General features: G+C 29.5%; 1 protein-coding gene across 1 annotated transcript in view; it reads left to right on the plus strand.

The window, feature by feature from the left end:
* LOC107457006 (uncharacterized) overlaps nucleotides 1-22057 on the plus strand; it is a 206642-nt gene that overhangs the window by 68231 nt on the left and 116354 nt on the right. Inside the window, exon 2 of the mRNA XM_016075024.3 lies at nucleotides 19177-19287. Coding sequence (XP_015930510.1) covers nucleotides 19177-19287 — 111 coding nt within the window. The remainder of the gene's footprint in view (nucleotides 1-19176; nucleotides 19288-22057) is intronic.

A 22057-nucleotide genomic window follows, 5' to 3' on the forward strand; every position in this document is an offset into this window, starting at 1 on the left:
GGAGGCCACTGTAAAACAAATAAATAAACATTGGCATTCCAAGCATTTATATATCTATTTAGTGTTACGCTACATACAGGCTTGGGTGTATATGAAGTTGAATAACTCAATGCTCAAGTTAGAGAAGGACATTAAAAAGATTCAGCTGGTTCGAAAACCATCGTATCCAAGGATAAAGCTTTGTGATGCCATACTCTCTCTTCGACTTAAAAACAGCTTATGAACGAGTTTTGTAATGAGCACATAAGTTTTCAATGTATGTGTAGTAAAAAATAAGTAAATATAAATAAATAAATGCATCCAAAGTTATTTGCGATTCAAACCCGCTACTATTACGCTTTCATTTCAGGATGTTGGGACAACCCAAAATTATTTGAGCCACTGATTTAGTTTAGTCTTACCCAGGCATTAGTATATTTAAAAATACTCATTTTTAATAGTTTTGAAAGTTGGTAGATGCTAGATTACAGTTGACACAAAATAAATACAATAAATCATCCAAAAACGCAGTTAATAAAATCGAGGTTATCAAACTGAACATTTTCATATTATGACAAATCCTACTAGTACTGTTAAAAAAACTGGCTTTTAGCTAAATTTACCACATTTACTATCAAAGAGCATAGTAACAAAATCATATTTTATTGCTAATTTTACCTGAAGTCATTGCCAAAGCACTTCGGTGAAAGTTACTGTAATTTCTGAGGCTTCCGTAAAGGTAGAAATCACGGTAAATATTACCATATTCTGGTAGTTTTCACCGTAATTTTTTTAGTGTATGAGAAGAGTCCATACTTATGTAGTATTTTGATTCGTGCTTTTCATTTGTTATAAGAATGTTGAGACTTGTCACATATTAAAAATAAGGCAATTTCCTTCGAGGCAAAAATTAGGGTCTATAATTTACTTTTATTTAAAATTTGAAATTATTTCCAGAATTTTTTTATGTATTTTTCTTTGAATTCTTATTGCAAAATTTTGAAAGCATGGTAATTTTGGAGTCTTACGTCCACCCTTGTCAGTAAGAATAAGCAAATTATAATTCTGTCTCCTTATATGCTTACGTAATATTTGAATGGCCTCTCATTGAAACAAAGCTGAAAATCTAATATTTTTATAGCTACATCTCACTAATTCACTATAGAAGAGCATATATTGCTTTGTAGCCAAATCTCCATTAAAAAAAAAAATGAACTTTTCAATAGTTTTCTTTTCTGACAAAGAGATCAACGCACTCAGTAGTGCAAAACATAATTTCATAACTTTCTTAAAGCACAAAAATAACTCATCTAGTTCACTAGTCTTAAGTACAAAAGATTTCTCAGTTTAGATCATCTTGGAGACGGTAAAAAAAAATTGAAAAACTTCGTATGACTTCGACATCTTGGAAACGATCCTTGAGCAAGAAATGGGACAAAATATTAATGAGTTGAGGCCCATAGCTGAAAATTGAGTGAGTCATTTACGACATTTTATTAAGGCTAAGTATGGACTCTTAGAAAATTTGCAAATAGATTATGGGTAATAAGATTTTCACAGATTAATTTGAAAATTTAGTTTCAACAGTTTAATGAGCATGAAAAATTTATAAATTGTAAGCGTGCATGTTATTTCTTGTTACCTTGTAACGAGCACATTTTATTCTTTATTTTCGATTTTATTAAATTATCATTTGCTCGAAGCAATCTGAATGAGAACAACCTTTTTTCGGGAAAAAATGGGACAATATTTCCGATTTCCGTCTCGTAATCCTGATTAGCACTTAGGACAATCATCGCCATTTGATTTGGAAAACAATTAACTACATGGAAGTAGTCTGCTGTAAGTTACCATCCACAAATCTCATTTGTTAGAGTAGGCAAAATGAAATTATATCCTCCTGTTATCCTTCCTACAACCATAATAACAGCTTTTGTACTGACGGTAACACCTTCCCATTTCATGGATTATTACGCTATATACACCCTCCCTGCCTTTGTAATAATTCCTGAAGCATTAAAGATAAAAAAGATAGTCCTCATTTGCATTCCTCCCATCATGTTTAAATCCCGTATTTGGTTTGATCTTCTTGTAATCCAGAAGTCAGTGGGGAGACGGGCACCTGTCCTATTATATTCACGGGAATGTTCATTATTTATGAATTTGTCCATGTCAGGATTTGCTCAAAAATAAGTGTTTCGATTTTTGAAGTAAAACGAGTTTTACATGTGGTAAGTGGTAATAAAATAACTCACTACTGATAAAAAAATTAATGCAAATAGATAATTTATGTAATAAAATTTAAAAAAAAAATTTCTCCGATAATTAATAATTCTGAAAGGCATTTGCGAGATTTCCATAGTGAGTAAAGAGAAAAAATACTTTAGATAACTTTAGATTCAATGATGGGATTTGCATTCATTAATTAATAATTCCGAAAGGTATTTGCAAGAGTTATTTAATATATTTATCTGATTTGCTTACCTTTCACAATCTCAGAAATAAAAAGCTCCTTTATGACTATTCAGAAATCTTTGAGCTGTATTTCGTTAATTTTGAGAATCATTTCGTCGAGGGCTCGAAAAACTCAGAAATTTTACCCGTCCCCGAGGACGGCTTGTACAACAATGTACCCGTCCTCCTTTGAAACTAGCCCGTCGTTTCTAAATAAATAAAATATTATTTTTCTTATTTATTACAAACATTTATATAAATTACGCAATGAATCAGTAGCCACTAGGATTACAAATAGTACTAGGATAACATTATACAGTAATGAAAGAAATACTAGGGTACTGATAGTAACCTAGTATTTCTTTTATGAAATAATTTAAAAGTCAAAGGTTAAGTTATCTGGAATGTCAATTTATCCAAGGGTACTGTGTTTTTTAAATGAATCAAATATAACGTTTGCCAGTTCCACAATCAAGTTAATGATTTACAGAGGTTTCTGCACAGAAATCTGAAAGGGGTGTTCCATTTAGGTAGATGTTCATAATTGCGTTTAACGCTTGTTGTTTAAGACCAGTATGTACTGTGTTTTTTTGTAAGTTCATTGCTGAAAAACACCTTTCAACTGCTGCAGTACTCCCCGACAAAGGAAACATCAATTCCATCATGCGTAGTATGTTGCTGTATTTCTAGATTAGAGGGTTATTTCAGAAGTGAGGCTCTAGACTCTTGTAAGATAACAAAAATTGAAAATGTATCATGAACATTAACGGGAAAATGGCCGCTTGCGCGGACGTCGGATTCGAGAAATTCGCTGTCCGCGAGGAATTTTTGACCGCCCAGGACGGGCGGGCGGGCTGTTTTCCGAGCCCTGATTTCGTCACGAAATCATGTGATCTGCGACAAAACACGAGCTCTCAAATATATGATGAAAATTCTTAACTCGCTTTGTATTGTGGGTAATTGTTAACTAGAATGACGAAACTAGAATGAAGACTAGACGATTGAAACTAAAATAAAGATATGTTTCTTTTCTTTTAACGAAATTCATTTTCTCAAAGAAGTGAAGATTGTTACTTCGTCACTTTGATGTACCAGGAAACGGTTTCGTCAAAAACGAAGAAAGTTTCGTGAAATTTGAGTATCCATTTTTTACAGCGTAACAGAATCCGTAGTGAGTACGGAGAAAAAGACACACCCTGAATAACTTTTGACTTAATGATGAGATTTTTATACAATATGAAATTTTAATGATTTGAAGGACATATCTTAACTGTGTCGATAAATTAATAAATATGGTGCTTTAGGCTACGAAATAAGGAGCAGAAATAAGCATACCTCTCTTCTTACGAATTCGCAATTTTTTGACCCGCAAAATGTGGGATGCAGTAGCAATCTGTAAAATATAGTTAGAAGAACTTTGGTGAGAAGGGAGCGCATTCCGTCTAATTTCCAAATTTATTTATAAAAAAAAAATATGAATGCAATGAAAAAAAATGAAAAAATGAATGCAACTCGTTTAATTGAGGTAAACTGAAGTTATTAAAATATGAATGATAAAAGTATTTTTAAGAACCATTCATTTAATTCCTTATTTAATTGAATGATTTTCAAAGAAATGTTTATTTTATATTATATTTATAACTAGCTGCTGTACCCGGTGTTACTCGGATAAAAAAATAGGTGCATATTTATTAAATTTGCATAAACAATATGCAATGGGATACCTGCAAGTGATGTAGTTTGAGTATCTCGATACTGATTGGTCGTTGAAACGTGGCCTTTTTTTACGTTAGTAACTGTTCTTTTCACTCTATTTTGAGTAAACCAAGCCCGTCAAGTAACAATTCTCTGTAGTGACAGATTCTATATTCTTTCATAATGATTCTTTCACTACAAATATTCTTTCACTACACAAAATTCTTTCACAACATATTTTTTGCTGAACACAAAGACAGGTGCGAAGCATGTAGAACATAAGCGAAGTAAATATGCATCGAAGTTGCCAGGTTCACAGAACAAAAATAAATCTTACAATAAATATAGAAACAAATAATAAATATAAGTTAAAAAAAGAGGTAGACGAGAAAGAATTATATTTCAGCGATCTGGATGTGCGATGCGCCGCTGTATTTAATTAACTTCACGTTAACTAACATTTTAACTTATCTGGAGAAATTTAGCTGAACTTTAACACGCCATTTTGCTTATAAAAGATCAGCTGGCACTGATGTCATAGGTCACATGTGTGGGTATTCGCGGTCTTTTTCATCTTGAAGTGCAAGAGCCCAATTTTCAAATTGAATATTTCTGGTGTTACTGTTACAACTCTAAAATCAATTTTGGAGAACAAAGAGAAAATGTTATAGATACGCTTTCTTATTTTAGCTATAATTAAATTTACTAATATTGAAATTTACTATTTATAATATAATAACTTTAATAATCTTTGGAAAAGCGAGTTTTATCATTGGGAAGCATTTTAAAAATATTTTAATATTTTTTGAGGTAAAAATTTAATGTTTTCTAATGGGCAAAGATTATGGCAATTCTCACAGAAGTAACTGATATAGAGTGACCACGTACAAAAAAAATTAAAATTCAACTCCATAAAATGGCAATTTTAATAAGAAAATACAATAAATAAAGTTATAGTTTTAATAAAAAATTAAATAAACAGAATTTTAATTTTAATAAAAAACTACATCCAATTAAATAAAAAAATTTCATAATTAAAGTGGAAGCTCACTAAAAGTTGACACTTAAGTACGACTTGTTTATAAAATCAAATGTTTGCAATTATCAAAAAATTGTTAAGGACAAAGTTATTATTAGTTAAAATGTTGAATTGGAATAAATGAATTCAAAAGTGAATTGGTATAAGATATGAAAAAGTTGGCAATTAAAAAATTACATTAAATATTTTAACTTTTTTTAAAAAACTTGTCATTAGAAATTTCAAAAATAGTATTTATAAATTTAGAAAAAGAAATAGATGTAAATAAGAGCCTATTTTAGCAATTTTCTTCTTATTTTTTACCAAGATTAGCAAATTACTTAATTCATATGACATCCTACCTTTATAGTTTTTTCTATCTTATGATCATAAATCTAGATATTTTTTTAGGTTTAAAAATTAGAAGTCATTCTAGCAATTTTCTGCTAATTGCTTACTAAGATTAGCAAATTACTTTACTGATATGACATTCTACCATTATAGTTTTCTTCTTGTGATCATAAAACTCGATGTTTTCTTTAGGTTTAAAAATAGCAACAACTTAAAAAATATTATCTTTCTCATTGGTCTTTTTCATTTGCAATTCTATTTTTAGTCTTAAGGTTTCAAGGAAAGAAATTTGCTTCGATAGCTAATATTAAAGTTAGTGTGTGTTATTTTTTTTTTAGAAAAATAACATTAAAAACATTGGCTTGGTTCGTCAAAATTGCACGCCAACGATGTAGGAACATTCAAAACAGAAACTCGAATTGGACACGTGTCAAGTGGGGTTTGAAAAAGTTTACTTTGTGTCACATCATTATTTCCGGCATCTGTAAGTGATGAGAAAATAAAAACGAGAAAAAATGGTGCTTATGGAAACGGTTTTGTAATTTATTGACTTAGAAGTGCGATTTAAAACCCAAAATAAGTTGCTCGTTTCATGTAGATTTGACTCTAAAATGATGTTTCTGAACTTACAAACCAGGAAGGGTTAATTTACAGGTTACTGAAGTTCAAGGACACGTTTGTGATAGGTCCAATTTATTAATGGCCTTTTTATGAATTGATTGCAACTTTTTACCAAACGTTTGCTTCTAATTAATTATCTTCAAATCCTGGAGCGAAATATTTACAGTGATTGATGGGGTAGTCATCTTATTTATTACCTAATGGATGCAAAGCTAAATTTTTCAATAATTTGTTTGAAATAAGAATAAAATCGTTGAGTATTTAAGATCGTCTTGATCAAGTTGATAATCTTTTGAGAGATGAACAATTATTTCACATTGTTCAGTTCCCAGTACAACATGAAACAATGGTAGTACACTGACAATCGCAATGATTCTTTTTTCCTACCTTATTTTTTTAAAGAAATTATAAGGCTGTATCTTTACAACTTGTGAAGCAAAATTGTGCCTCGTGCTTAAGAAATCTGGTTCAGCAAAAGCACTATCATCATTATGTTTTGAACTTGATAACGTGGTTAAATTTTACTTAATTAATAGGTAGAAACGCAACAACTAATGCCCATAATGAAGCTGAACTATTTTTAAAATTTTATCTGAAATTCGTCTTGATAAATTAAAATAATAATCTACGTATCTTCATGAGCTTTCTTTCAAAATTTACAAAAACTATTGAGAATATTACTTTCAACTTTTTAAATTTTCAGAATATTCAATTCGGAGTTTTTTCATATATGTATTTCATATATGTAACTAACATCTATGTAACGGAGTTTCTTCATATATGTAACTAAAGTATCAAGAAAATTTTTAATATTTTCTACGCATGAGTAGTATTAAAGAGCTACTTTAAATGCTTATATTTTGTAAAATTTCTAATGATTTTTTTATATTTTAAATAGTAGTTTGTTATTAATTAAAAAATACTCCTATAATTTTTTTTTCATTTTCTTGAGATTATTTTTTAAGTTACAGCAAAAACACATAAGACCAAAAGAAAAAAAAAATGTTTTTATGAAACTGTCATAGTTCTAAAAATATTTAAGCCAGGATTATACCAATATTAAGCCAGGATTTAAGCCAGGATTATTTAAGCCAGGATTACGCAGTGTTGTATACAATTACGTAAATAATCAATAGAAGTTACAAGGTAATTGCTACATAGAGTGTTCAAAAATTTATTTTTTTCGTTCGTGTCTTACTGCCGGTTTTTCAAGCCCCAGAAAGCTTTAAACCTTCTTGATAAGTAATTGCGCAACCAAAATGTCTCTGAAGTTATAAAATAATCCTCTACGTATTTGTGGAGAAATTTTTAAAAAAATATCAAAAACTGAAAAAGTGTCAAATATTATAGGGTAGCGTACTTCAGATTTATGGATAAAACGTCAGAAAATGTGTGAAATTCTCTGGAAGTGTCACATAATAGCTTTTTTTTAAATATTTCATATGCTATGCATTATTAATCCACAAATACTCCTTTCTATGGCAATTTCTCATAGCCTTGTTGCTCTAGTACTATAGAGGACCATCTTGTTTAGTTTACTTTTTCACATACTTTACAATATTGACAAAAATATTTAATTTAATCACTTTTCAAATCCTTCCGGGCTTAATAATACTCCTTAATACTTTTTTATTGGTAACTCTTTTCGTTGACTTAGTTGTTTATAACCCCGAATTACTATTTCTGCCTTCTAAAATATCGTTTCCTTCCCGCAGAAAAAATTCAATTCTAGAATCGAATTTCTTAAAATCTAGAACATCTAAACATTAATTCAAAAAGAAACTCTGAGATTAAATAAGCCTTAATAAATTTCAAATTTCTTTACCAAACTATTGTTATTTCTGCTGAACTTATTTCAGATTTTTTTTAACAGCGCTCAGACTGCTTACCATAGAGATGAAGAATCTGAATCGATTATCAAAGCAACCAAAAAACCAGAACAATTGATTAAAGTTAAAGAAGCAATTTATAGATCCTATTTCTTGCTGATTTTACGGAAATAACAATCTTCATCAAATTATTATTTGTTCTACTTATTTTTTTATTATCCTTATGAACTCTTACTTTTTAGTAAACACTTCTTTACTGGTAGTGATATCGAACAATGAATCAATATTTAGGTAAAAAATATTTTAAACTTTCTCCAGGCAAAGTTATTCTTATTTATCAATTTATCAATCTTAAACAAATCACCACCTATCTATGTCATATTGCTATTATGGATTTACTATTCTACAGTTCTGTGTTTGAATTCTCTGATACCCTTAACCTCTTACCTGTGGATTTATAATGTATTAAAGGTTTAGAACAATATAATCACTCAATTCATAAACAAAACCAATACTGCTATAAAAGATGAATCTAAACATATTATTTACTTTAATTCATAATTCAAATTTTTTTTAACTTTAGTTACATTGTAATTCTTAAAGTTCTAATACCTATCAAATGCAGGAAAAATTTAGATTACACGATGTAAATTAAACAATACACCTGTAATAGTGCTACTCGATAACAGTTACAAGCATAAATCAGCAAAAAAAATTGTTGACAAAAATATTTTCACTTCTAGGAAAACTTTATTAATTTCTAAGATGTATACGAAGAACAGAACTTCTTTTTTTATATTTATATCAGGTACTCATAATAAGTTCGATTGTAAGTAGTTCCGATTTAAACTGAATATCGTAGATATTGTGATAATACTTACATCAAGAAGATAAAAAAAATTGCATTACTGTATGAATAAATCTTAATAAATTTGTTTGAATTCTGTAAAGTTTTCGTATCAGTTTTTGTCTCATGTATTTAAATTTCACCTATTGAATGTTTCTTATATTACATTATCAGACAGCACATTATATTCATTTTTCACGATTATTGGTCTCCGTGATACTCTGTTAGAAGCTTAGGAGCCATTTGAAAAACACCATGGTTCAAATTAAATGCAACGTCGTTGCAGTTGAGTGCAAGTTAAACCATGTTATCTTACAAACTCTTAAAGCTCATAACACGATATCAAAATTAAGGGATAAATTTAACACTTTATAAAAATTCGCATATTACGATTCAAGGTACGATATAATTTCAAAGTTATACCGATTTTCAGAAAACTAGTTTAGCGCAAGGAATTTCCCGAAAAGAATGGCTAAAATCTTCGTACGTAGGAACCTAATAGGACAAAATTTTATTAATTAGTACAATTTTTCTTCTTTAAAAATCGGTTCTTCGTGTACTAGATAGGACGGTATTTACCTGATTACATTTTCGCTGACACCAACCCGCCATTTACTTATTCATCAATTGTGACATTAGCATAAACGTGGTACTTCACAACTACAACCAAAGAAGAATTTTAATTGAAAAATTCATTTGCAAACTTGGTGGCGATGCTAACAAAAGTAAGCCGAATTCCTTGGAGAAAAATATCTCTAAGGGTTTGCTTTCCTGCAACATCTCCTTTTAGAGTAATTCTTGTTCATATTTTCTCCTTAATAGGGAAGCAGGGAACTCAATTGTGTTGTGTGAACGTGGTGGAAAAACAAATAACTGGCTCTTTAGAAGCTAGAAAATTCCGTTTTAAAATTATAAATTTAATATTAACGAAATGCATTTAAATTAGATGCATTTATTAAAATTATTATGGATATTGACTATGCGATTTACATATCCAGTTATACAATTTTCCTCTAATTGGGGAATCAGACATTGATTATCAAATATTGAGATTTCAAACACAACTAACTAAAAACTTCATTCAAAGTAAAAAAAAAAAATTTCTTTGTTTCTGATTGTAATTCTTCTTTATACCCGATTTATAGAATTATTGGTTTATTCATTAATCCTATTGAATGATAACAGCAAAAAAAAAAAAAAAAAAAAAAAANTCCCTCCAAAAAAAAAAAAAAAAAAGAAATGTTTAGAGTAAGGTAATTATTAGAATAAGGTAAACTACATATCTGTTCTAGTATGTGATGATGGCTTTAGTATTAAACGTGCATTTTAGTACGTACGATTTCGTTTATCAGGTAATAAGATTACGGATACATAACTTTTTTGTGTGCGCTGAATTTAAATTTTATAGCATTTATCTTAAACATGAAATATCCATTGCATAGTATATTTAGGATATTTTTTTAATATTTTTTTAGGATATTTTTATATTTTTTATATTTTTATATTTTTTATATTTTTATATTTTTTATATTTTTATATTTTTACTTTTAATTACTATTTTTTTACTTTTTAATACTAATTTTATTTACTTTTTATTTTTACATTTTTACTTACATTATTTTTTATACTTTTATATTTTTATATTTTTTTAGGATATTTTTATTTTAGGATATTTTTTTATGTGGGTGTGCACTGAACGGGATCACTAAATTAGAAACTTTATGATACCTACCATTAAGTATAAAATTAACAACGCAAAATGTTTTATTTTATAACCTTCGGTGAAAGGCCGACTCAATTTCGGGTTTGCGACCACTAATGTCCAACACCGAAACCTTATAATTGTGAACCAAATCAAGAAGACAAAGGAAATCCTGGCTCAATTATTGGGAGAAATTTGCCTTCGTCGAAGTCTTTTGATGGAACTTACCAGTCTTTGCGTTACGTGGAGAGAAAAACCACGAAAGCCTCCTACGTTTAGTCTGACAGAAAGGAGACTCTAACCCATGATCTGTCTACCACTAAGGATATTTTACGTCAGCACTGTGGTCGGTGCGAGCCGGGAATTCGTTACGAGCAGCCATCGCTGGGATTCGAACGCGGTTCATCTCACTGGAAGGCGAATGCTCTATCTCCTGAGCCGCCAGAACTGTAACGCAAAATGTTATAATTTAATAGTATTTTTATTATGTAAGAAATTGTAAAGTATCTGAAATTACTATTTTCTCTATATGGGTCATTCTCAGGAAAACTGTCATTTTTCAGTTCATAAAATCTCAAAAANTATATATTAAAAATTCATAAAAGCCGCCGCTGTTTTAGGAGTTCAACGTAGCGGTACATTTTATTTTGCTGCGCAAAAACATTTAATTTCTCATTTCAACTCCTCACAATATGTATTCCATTGGTTAATTTTTTTTTCAAGTGCTGCTGATTATTTTTCATAACTAGGTAATTGCGTATTTCATTGCAACTAAGACATTTACAAAACTTTCTTTTATAAAACTACAGTAATAGTAAATTTTGAAACCAAAATGTTCCGAATTTTTGTGGAAACTGTTGACTTTTAAGAAGCAATGATAAATGAGAATCAATTGCGGGGATTTGTGAGCTGAACGAGGAAAGGAGAAGCCCCTATTGTTTCTGAAAATTAAACATTATAATTCTATTTGCAGAAAGTTCTTATCCCTTTCACATAAGTTTAGTTCCAAAAACGGTGGCGTAAGCATATCGAATTCGGGCGTGGCGTCGGAAAAAAAAAGTTCCAATCCACACTCTCCCAAAAGAATAAATGACAATTCGCGAGAGTTTTTCTTCCATGAATATTTTATTCCTTTTCCCCCTGCCATTTGTCGATTGTTTGGGAGTAGCGGAAGAAATGTTTCTTTAAGTAAGAATGATGAGAAGTATCATAAATTCTTAGTTGAAAAATTTGCCTTGCATTGATGGTCTTCTAATGTGTCTTCCATCTTCCTGATGCTTCATGACTAGACTACTAATGTTGCTTGAATTATAGGCGTCTGATAAGCAGTCATCAAATTAAACTATGTCTCGCATTCTTTATGTATCACTAGTACAGAAAAATTCTAAAACTGAATAAAGTCAATGTCAAAGGAAAGTATGTAATATCAGAATAATCACATCGTATCATGTTATTATATAAAGTAATTGAAAATAGTTTTTCTTTTTCTGCCATTGTACCTCTTTTTTCTTATCCTTTTCTCTTCGTTCAATGTGTTTTTGTTTTTTGCTTGAAATTCAACATTTCTTTCGATTTCATTTTCCCTAATGGAAATAAGATTAAACTTTTTTTTTTAACCGGAAATTCAGAAATTCTTTCCTTGTTTTTAAGAACTCCATGTGTCTTTCTTACTTTTCTCTTTCTCTCTACCCAGAATTCAATGTGTTTTTCAATTCTTTTTTCTACCCGAAATTCAATGTGTCTTTCTATTCTTTTTTTTATAGATTAAATTCAATGTGCTTTTCTCATCTTTCCCCCCCCCCCCTCAGAAATTCAGTGTGTCTTTCTTTTCTTATACCGGAAATTCAATGCACTTTTCTTTTTTTATACTAGAAATACAATGTATCTTTCTTTTCTATTTTTATACTAGAAATACAATGTGTCTTTCTTTTCTATTTTTATACTAGAAATACAATGCATCTTTCTTTTCTATTTTTATAGTAGATATACAATGTATCTTTCTTTTCTATTTTTATACTAGAAATACACTGTGTTTTTCCTTTCTTTTTTTATATCAGAAATTCAAGATTCAATGAGACTTTCATTTCATTTTTTTATTAGAAGTTTAAGGTGTATTTTTTGGGTTTTTTTTTTTACTTTCTTTTTAAAGAATTTGCTTTGCTAGGACTTTTTTTAAATAAAAATAATTCAATGCATCTTTTTTTTTACTGAAAATTTAATATGACTGTATTTAATTTATTTCGTGCAAGCCTGGGAAGAATAAAAGTTTTTTCGTGATCCGAAAAAGCTTATTGTCATTCTATATGAATGATTTATTGTGAAAGTATTTTTTTGCATGAAATACAGTATACCACCCAGAGAACGATGAGAGATAAATTTCGTAGTATTCCAATAAAGTTTCATTTATAACTTTAACGATAACACGATATATTTTTGTACCCTACAATTTTGTTTTTTAACAAATTTATTGTGACAATTATTTCATCGTAATACTCAACTGAACTATTCAAAATTTAGAATTTCATACAATGTTTAATAAATTTTTCTATATTATAAAAATTTGTAAGAGCCGTCTACACTGTTGTTGGGTGTTCAACTTAACGTTACATTTTGCCTTTCAGTGCAAAAACTATAAGACTTAGAAATTTGAATTTACGAAAAACTGTTAAAAATTTGCGATGGAACTAAAAAAAAAATTCAATTATTAGGTCGAAAATATTAACTGCTAAACTTGACTTAAAAATACTATTCGGGCCTCTCTGCTAACTGCAGAAATGCAGCTACAGAGTTGCCATATTTGTTTGTGAGTTTAACACTTTGTTTGAGTGTTAACAATTTGTTTGAGTGTTTTTCAAAATTCCAATTAGTTCGAATTTTCCCCTTATTTTCGTGAACTTTTCCTCTATGTTACTTTTCTTTTACTGCTCCAAAACTGGAAGATTTGAAAATTTGAAATTACAATAGGTTATAGAAAAATTTATAGGGAGTACGATGGAATAAAAAAGCTAAACATTCGACAATTAGTTCGACAATTATTAACCTCTAAACTTGTAGAAAAAAATAGCATGTTTTGTTAATCTTAAAAGCAACTACGAAGTTAAAAGTTGACGTGCTGAAAGAACCATTCTTATTTGTGAACTTTACGCGAATTTTGTTTCGTAACCTATAACTATCTATTATTATTAACACTAGATTGCCCAATGAAGTCATTTTGACTGCTTTTAATTTCAATTAGAAAAACAATGATGTATATAATGACAAAATTTCTTAGAATTTTGTGACTTTTTGAACATCGTGTAATTTTTTTTTATTGTTAATATTTACTAAGAACTTGTTATGTAACTGTAAATAATATAAAAAATGTTAAAAATTAATTTTAAACAAATTTATTTACGCATTCACAATCTAGTCATTTTGACTGCTTTTAGGCAATATAGGTATATACTAATTTTCCGTCTTTCCAGTGTTAACTATATGTCTTAAATTAATATAGGCTTTTCGTATCTTAAATCAATATATTTTGACTCTATTCTAATTTATACAAACAGTAAACAGGTTGATTTCTCTGGAATTTTAGGTGTTCAAATATTATTTTTATCACAAACGTTGCATATTATTTAAATAAAATGCATCAATATTATGTTAAAATATCATTCCAACAACATAAACAAATCTTATTAAATAGTATGACGTATCAGTTGTGTATGGTACAATGCACTAAAATACTGAATATTTGTGTGATCTACTTATTAAGAAGCCAAATAATTTTAGGAATAACTAATAAACAAACTAAAACCCGAATTGTATAGAAAAAAAAACGATAGTAATTTTCAAATTGCTTCATTTGATAAAATATGTTTCATAAATTACAAATAACTTACTGCTCTGTACACAATTGCCGTTACTAAAATATACGTTGAAAAATTATATGTTGACAAATTATTACCGTATGATAAACTTTTCATCGATATTTAGATCATTTTAAAGGCTAAAAGTGATAGAATAGATTATACATTTTGCACCTTCGGACATTTTAATTTGGGGTGTTAGAAATTCAGAAATTCTCAAGGCAACCTAAATTCTCAAGGCAAGACTTTGCACTACTGATGTCAAACCATGACAGAATTTCACTTTTAAAAATAATAAATTTATCAAATCTTTTGTTACATACGTAATTCCCACTGATCTATTGAAGATTTGTGGCGTAACTACCACTACAAATATTAAATATCAAATCTCTAGTATATAAGACATGTTAACTTAACTCTGTCAGAGGTACCTTTTGATAGATGAAGGTTAACATAGTCGATAATTAAATCCCTACAGATTAAATAAAAATCACTGTAATTAGCTAAAACAAATTAAAGATTTTTCCTCTTTAAATGTATTTTTAGTGAACAAAAAAGTATTTTTGAAAAAAAAGAAACAGTATGTGACGTATAGATTATTTCTTTTTTATATTTTATTTCCCTCTAAACGCATTTGGAATGAATTTATTGTTACGGAAGTAACATTAGGAAATTAACTCTATTGAATTCATTTCGAAGTTCAATTCGTGATTCAAGACTTACTTCTCGTTTATCTTTCATTCAGGAATTCAGTAGTAAGTCTTTTTCATAGTGGCTGTGTGTTCAAGAAACGAATAGAAATCTATCAGTAGCATTTTGGAATTTCGGTTTTTACGACCACGAGCTCTTTCGTTTTCTCACGCGAGGGACATTATTTATTCGGAAAAGCTCTGGGGATGAGGGATTTGTGTGAGTGATTCCGGGAGCGATTTCTCACCGTTTGTGATTCATCCTTCGAATACACAAACAAGTTTTATTCTATTAGAAAATTCTTTCAATGTGATTTGCGGGGACAAAAGAATATGTTGAAAAATATGAAAAAAATACAGAAATTAAATTCTGTTTTCCTAAAATTGCAGAAATTAAGTTTTTGTTTTCTTTTTCCTTTTTTTAAAAATTTCGTGAAATTTTTGAAAACATTTAAACATACATCTATTATTTTAAAATTTTAAATCAAAAAGGAGTTTAAGAATCGAAAGCAACTCAGTTTAAGAATTCCATAAAAAATATTATGCCGAAAATATAATATTTTCGACTTTAGATGAGTAGTTATGAAAGCCATAAAGGAATATTTATTATTTAAAATTGTTTGGAACTGCAGGGAAAAAGCTCATTTTATTTTAAGTTAATAGGTTGTAAACTTATGTATGTGATTATTGTCATCCCTTCTCAAATAACAATTTTTTGAAAAACTTAAATTCCTTTGAAATATTGTTAGCTTCACCAAACCCCACATTGGTTTCAAGTACGTTTAGAATCCAAATGAAATGTCTAAGAATGTTAAATTATAATAATTATTATTTTTAAAGAAATATTTAATTCTGGAGTTATTATAACTTGCGGAATGTATTCATTTCTAATGAAAAATGTTGATGTGAATTTGCAAATTTATATTTATAAAATGTGTATAGTATAAACAGTAGTTGACTTTTAATAAATTCTATTCATAAAATATATCATTTTTCTTAACTCGCAAATGTTATATAATAACAAATATACTACCTTTTTCATATACTACATTTTTGGTAAGTAATTTCGCAGTCACTTAATCACCACATCATTTTGATTTCTGCAAATATTATTTCTAAGAACAATACTTAGGAATGTATTACTTATACTATTGTCATTTACTGAGCATGAAATTTTAATTAACCATTATTTCAAAACTGTTCTTCATAATGATTTGTTCGATACTGAAATAGAGCTTTCAGCTGATTAGTAATAAATTAGTAGCAGCATTTATCAAAGAATCACATTCTAATGTCATTTTGGACAGCAAAAGACTTATGATATACCGGTGACATGATTTATACTTCTGCATTAAAAATTTATTCGCTATTCTAATGGTTTTGCTTGATGAATTAGTATATGCGTTATTCCACTAAGAAGTACAAGTAAAAGCTTATGACATATTTTTTCGATATTCTTAACTACTATTTAAAGCTTTAGCGAACTTATAATAGCCATAAAAATTAACTTAAACTACAATAATGGCATAAGGAATTATTTTGCTACAATTATATAAAAATAGATTAGTGTAATAGGTATAGAATATTATTAAAACAGACCGAAAAAAATTCCGGATCAAATTACGGTATAAAGTATCGGAATTAACGGGGCATCATCCGTAAAATCCACTTATATCGTAAAATATTACACCATAATTTTTATTGTATTATTTATTTAATTAGAGTGATTCAGTGATTTCACGGTTATTGTTACTGTTAAATTACGGTTCATCTGATTTTTAGTTCCGTTTCATGTTTCGTTAAAATGAAAGTCACGGTAAAAAGTGTCGGTACCCTGAGTGCCGGTACATTTTACAGTAATTTGTTGATCCAGAATTTTTTTACAGTTTATTTATTGCTATATTGCGTTTGTTTTTAACTTTAAAACAATCAAAGAACATGTGAGAAAAAATTGCTAATTGTATGGTGTAATTGATAGTTTATCTTGTCCAATAAATGCTACTCTGAACGTGAAGAGATATTACAAAATGTAAATAAGTTTTGTTCATGGTACTTTTAGAATCTTAAGAGACTATTGTACCTGATGCAGCTTCTTTTTATTATTTTTCTACACAAAAAAAAAAAATTTTTTTTTTTACTTTTCATTAATTTTTAGTTTTTTTCTAGAGATTGCTAAACTTCTCTGGAAAATCAATTATTTTTTATTATCAATGATTTGATGATTTTAGAAGATTTTTATTACTATTAAAAGCAAAATAGTATGGTTGAAAGTTTCTAATGTTTGTGTCTGCATCGAAAAAATTGGAATATTATCATGATTCTCCCGAAGTTGGTGCCCATTTATGCTTAAATATTTTTTATTCATTTCTTCTAAACGTTTATTAACTGGTATGCCCTTTTACTTAATTTCAAGAACTGAAAACTTATTTTTCGTAGAAAAACTATTTAAAGAAGAATACAGATTCTTTTTTTTAAATCTGTTTTTTATCCGATATCCACGTAATGTGAAAAATTCCCTTTCCATTAACACACTTTCTCTGTATATTGGATGGTTTAAAGTTGTTTCTTTGACAAAACGATTGTTCTGTGTTTCTCATCCTAATCATAAACGATGGATTAAAAGCGTCCGTTCAGTTAGTCCAGTTTTTTCAGTGTAGTTTTGCTTACGGTACGATTAGCTCTACCTTTTTTTTAAAACCATTTTACGATTATTTTCCTTCCTTCCTTTTATTTGAACATCGCATTAATAAACTGCAATTCTTATTATATTTCTTTAGATATAATTTTTGGGTAATTTAAGTAGCCAGATATTTTACACACTGGTGGTCCACTCTAGTTTTAAAAATTTTTACACTTATAATATTTCAATAAGTAAGACTCTGGAGATAAAAACAGTATAAGATTTTTCTTCATACCGAGACGCTAGAGCTGCTGTAGCTCAAAGGACAGAGATCTTGCCTCCCGAATGAGGTGACCAAGCCTCGAGTTCTTGCATCGACTGGTCATACGAATGCTGCTTTCGGCCCACACCGACCACAATGCTGATATGGATATTTTATAAAATTATTTTTATTAAAATAACAGAGTTTATTTGCTAAAGTAACAGTACTAAAAATGGGAGAATATTTTTAAATAACAGAAATTCTCTATAAAATAAACGGATTTCATTTCTCATACCAACTTCACTATTTTTCTTACAGTGTATTGACTTGCGCATTAAGTTTTCAACATTGTATCTGTTTATCATTATTTTATGCAATTTCTATTAGTTTTGAATTGCTTACAACTTTTACTAAACCGAGAGAAAGCGAAGAACGTTTAAGGGAGAAAAAAAAATTATGCCCGCCCCCACGGATATGATATGACTCACGTTGAATTGGGGTTCAGTTTAATTTTAGCCCAAACAAAAGTTAAAGCGCCCCGTTCTCTCGACACCCCTCAATGTCTCTTTAAAGCCCTCCCTTTTATCCCTTAACAGGGCTGCCGCATCTGGACATTCTTGAATGGGACTAATGAAGAAGCTTTACCGCCCCAATATGGGTGAAGGGGGGATTTTTATTGAAATCCCCTGGGTAAACAATTTGAGGATTTGAATGGTGAGGGTTCTCCAATGTCGGAACACGTGGCTACCAATGTTGCCATTTTACTTTGAAAAATCTCTGGAATATTGAAATATAAATATTAATGGTTCCTGCAGTATTTATGCTCCCTGTGGACAAGACTCAAAGCATACCGCTTCATATCGTTATTTTAGACGTTATATTTCTCTTTCATATTACTTTAACTGAATGTTCCCATGTAAGTAATCTCAAATTGGTTCGAGAGAACGAGACTTGAAGCGCATAATATGATCTGGATAAAGAAAGGCAGTTAAAATTCGTCGTCAATAATCGTTTTGTATGCTTATTCAATAATTTGAACTTTTCAGAAAATGTAAATAACTTATTTTTATACTATTTAATTTATACTGTGATTAAAGACATCATATAGTAAAACAAAATGTAATAGTGATTGTTTTATTGTTATAAGTATTCCATGTAGAAAATAAAATCCTTTCATTTCATTTTACTTTGTAGTACATTAATTTTTTTAAAACTTCAATGCATTTTTTTTTGTTCTCACTAATGAAGATTCCTTTAACAGGGTATCTTTTGGAAGCTCCAAGGGCTCCATGGTCGAGACCTTGGTCTACGACCATCAGGAAGACCTTTCAGAACTACCTGCTTTCTTGACCACAGCACCAGTCACTAATGGGTAAGTGAATAACTACATTCCATTTATTATTTTATTTCATTCATTTTTATTTTGGGGTTTTCAAAATAAATGAATAAATTAATAAATTAATTAATAATAATTTTTAGGAAGTTCAATATTATTAAATTGTATCGATTGAAAATCCTTGTACGGTTTTGACACCTCTTATGAATTTCAACTAGTGTTATTTAGAAATTGAATTTTAAGTGTATTATATGGCCCTTCACTGATATTTTGAGCTGGATGCTTTGGTGGCGCAGTTGGTTAAGGCGTCGCTCACAACGCTGGTTGAAGAGCTGGGGAATAGTGAGTTCGATCATGACAAAACAATCGGCGTATTTACATGGAAAAATATACGTTTAATCTGTCGTGGGTGAAATTCTGACATTGCAATATCTGAGTTTTAATAGAAGAAGATCAATTAGAAGATCAGGGCCGGGATAGCCTGGTCGGTAGAGCGCTGGGCCCATATCCAAGAGGTCATGGGTTCGATCCTCGCCGGCCGAAGACTCCCCGTGTAGTAAATGGTGACTGATGCACGTTAAATCTGTCGAGTCTCAAAGTCCTCCATGTTCCCACAACTTTTCCCATGTTCCCTAACTTTTTTTTAAAGTACACTTTAACTATATCATTATTTTCTTATAATTTAAGGTAACTTCAAGAAGCTAAAAAATTAATATATTATGCTTTTTTAAACAAGCTATTTAAAATAGCGCTTTTTTCATAAGTCTTACAGTTAAATATTTTAATTTATTCTAATGCGTATCATAGTAAACCAAATTCAACTTCATAAGCATAAAAATATGCTTTTTTTTAAATTTTTACTTAGTTATTTGCATAATTATAAATCATCGGTACTTTATATAATTGTTCTCTCCCTATTAAAAGCCAAACACCAAATACATAAATTTCACTTTATCGTTGTTTACATAGTAATAAGGATAAATTTGAGGTTTAATAAAGATAAATAAAATTTGAGGTTTCGGGGATATATTTTCTCCATTGATAATCAACTGAGGCAGAAATATCCCTAACAACCAGCATTTTTATAAAATGTTTTTGAGAAGTTGGGAATTTGTTCCTTTGACTATCTAAATTTTGATTTATGTGTTTAAATTTTTTACGCGCAGAGGTGGACAAAATTTCTTTAATTCTAATTTATTAAAATGTCGATGCATTGTCTTTGTTACCACTACGAACAATGTTTGAAACCGCGGAGATTCCGTAGTAGTTGGAGAATATGACTGTCGTTTATTATTTATCATTTTATCACCCGCTTCAATCTCCTTCAATATTTGCATAAATGTACAATACATGCCTGGAGGAAAAAAAGAAAAAAAAAGGATTCGTGGTGGAAAAAAAGAGAAATACTCTTTTTTTTCCCTTCAGAAAAAGGTAAGTAGATGAAAATGAATGGTTCAAATATTTAAAACGGTTACAAGTCAACTCAATTTTTTTAGTTTAAGCTTAAAAAAAAGCTGACTTGTAATCCTAACTATAATGATGTATTTTGAACATCTTTCTCCTGCTGTCAAGTGTTTGCATGACAATACCATTTGCTTATGGCGCACTTCAATGAGGGCTTTTGTGCTGTCAAAATGATCGAGAAGCTCAACAAGAGTTAACGGAACGATTTTGATGTCACCTGACTTTAATTCCGTAAGCACGATTATTCGTCCAGATTTATTTTATGGCTTCTTTCTTTCAGTCTATATCGTAGACTTTGTGCAAAAAGTCGCTAGGAATAGCCACATAATCTTACTCTAATAGGAATTATCTGTATCATGAAGCAGTTTTTCGTTTCATTACTTTAATGCTCATAACAATTCAGTTATTAGTGATATCGGCCAATAAATATGACTCATAAGATAAAAACACGAGGCCTTCGAATTCAAAAAATAAATGTCCAGACTAACCTAAACCAATACCGATGTTAAAATGACCTCCGCGTTCGGCTGACCACCTGACCGGAGCATCTGCTCCTGCACCCCAGAGCCCAAGGTCAAGGAGTTTATATATATATATATATTCTATTTTGTAATCTGGAAAATTTGTTACAAAAACATTTTAAATCATTTTTGAACTATGCCGGTAAGTGTAAGTGCATTTGAATTCGTTCTTCACTTTATATATTAAATTTTTTGTTTTATTCTGTATTTTCTTATTTATTTTAATTTTCATTCTTTTTTTTTTTCTTTTTTTGCTTGAATGCTTTATTTTGGATTCTTTGCTTCATTTTACATTTTTGGCTTAATAAGTTCTATTTTCGTTTCAGTCCTTGGTGTTCCCCACACTATTGTATTGATCTGCTTTGCTTTGGCTGCATTAATACAATATTAGAAAAGACTTTTTTTCGGCTGCAATCGTGTGAGCTGATGAAAATATTACATCTTTTCCCTATTTTGTTCTTCCTTTTTTTAAAAAAAGTTTTTGAATTCTTTCAAAAAATATTTTTTTTCTTTAAAAAATTCTTTACTTTTTTTTTCATGTTTTCTGTATTTCTTTAACTCTCTCAAGCTTGAGTTCGAGTCAAATTGGAGAACTCGAATAATGATGGTTATCTATCAAAAATTATTGAAATTCGATCAAATTCAAGTTAAAATGATTCACTCAAGTGATGCTGATGGTCAATCAAAAATGATTGACATTCACTCAAGTTCGACTTGAAATTATGTACTCAAGCTTGAGTTATTTCAGTTGACTCTTCGACTCGAGTGAATTTAATCTCTAGATGAGAAAACTCCCTTTATCCAGAGAAACGAGTGAAATT

Source organism: Parasteatoda tepidariorum, chromosome 4 (assembly GCF_043381705.1).
Source record: "Parasteatoda tepidariorum isolate YZ-2023 chromosome 4, CAS_Ptep_4.0, whole genome shotgun sequence".
Lineage (NCBI taxonomy): Eukaryota > Metazoa > Arthropoda > Arachnida > Araneae > Theridiidae > Parasteatoda > Parasteatoda tepidariorum.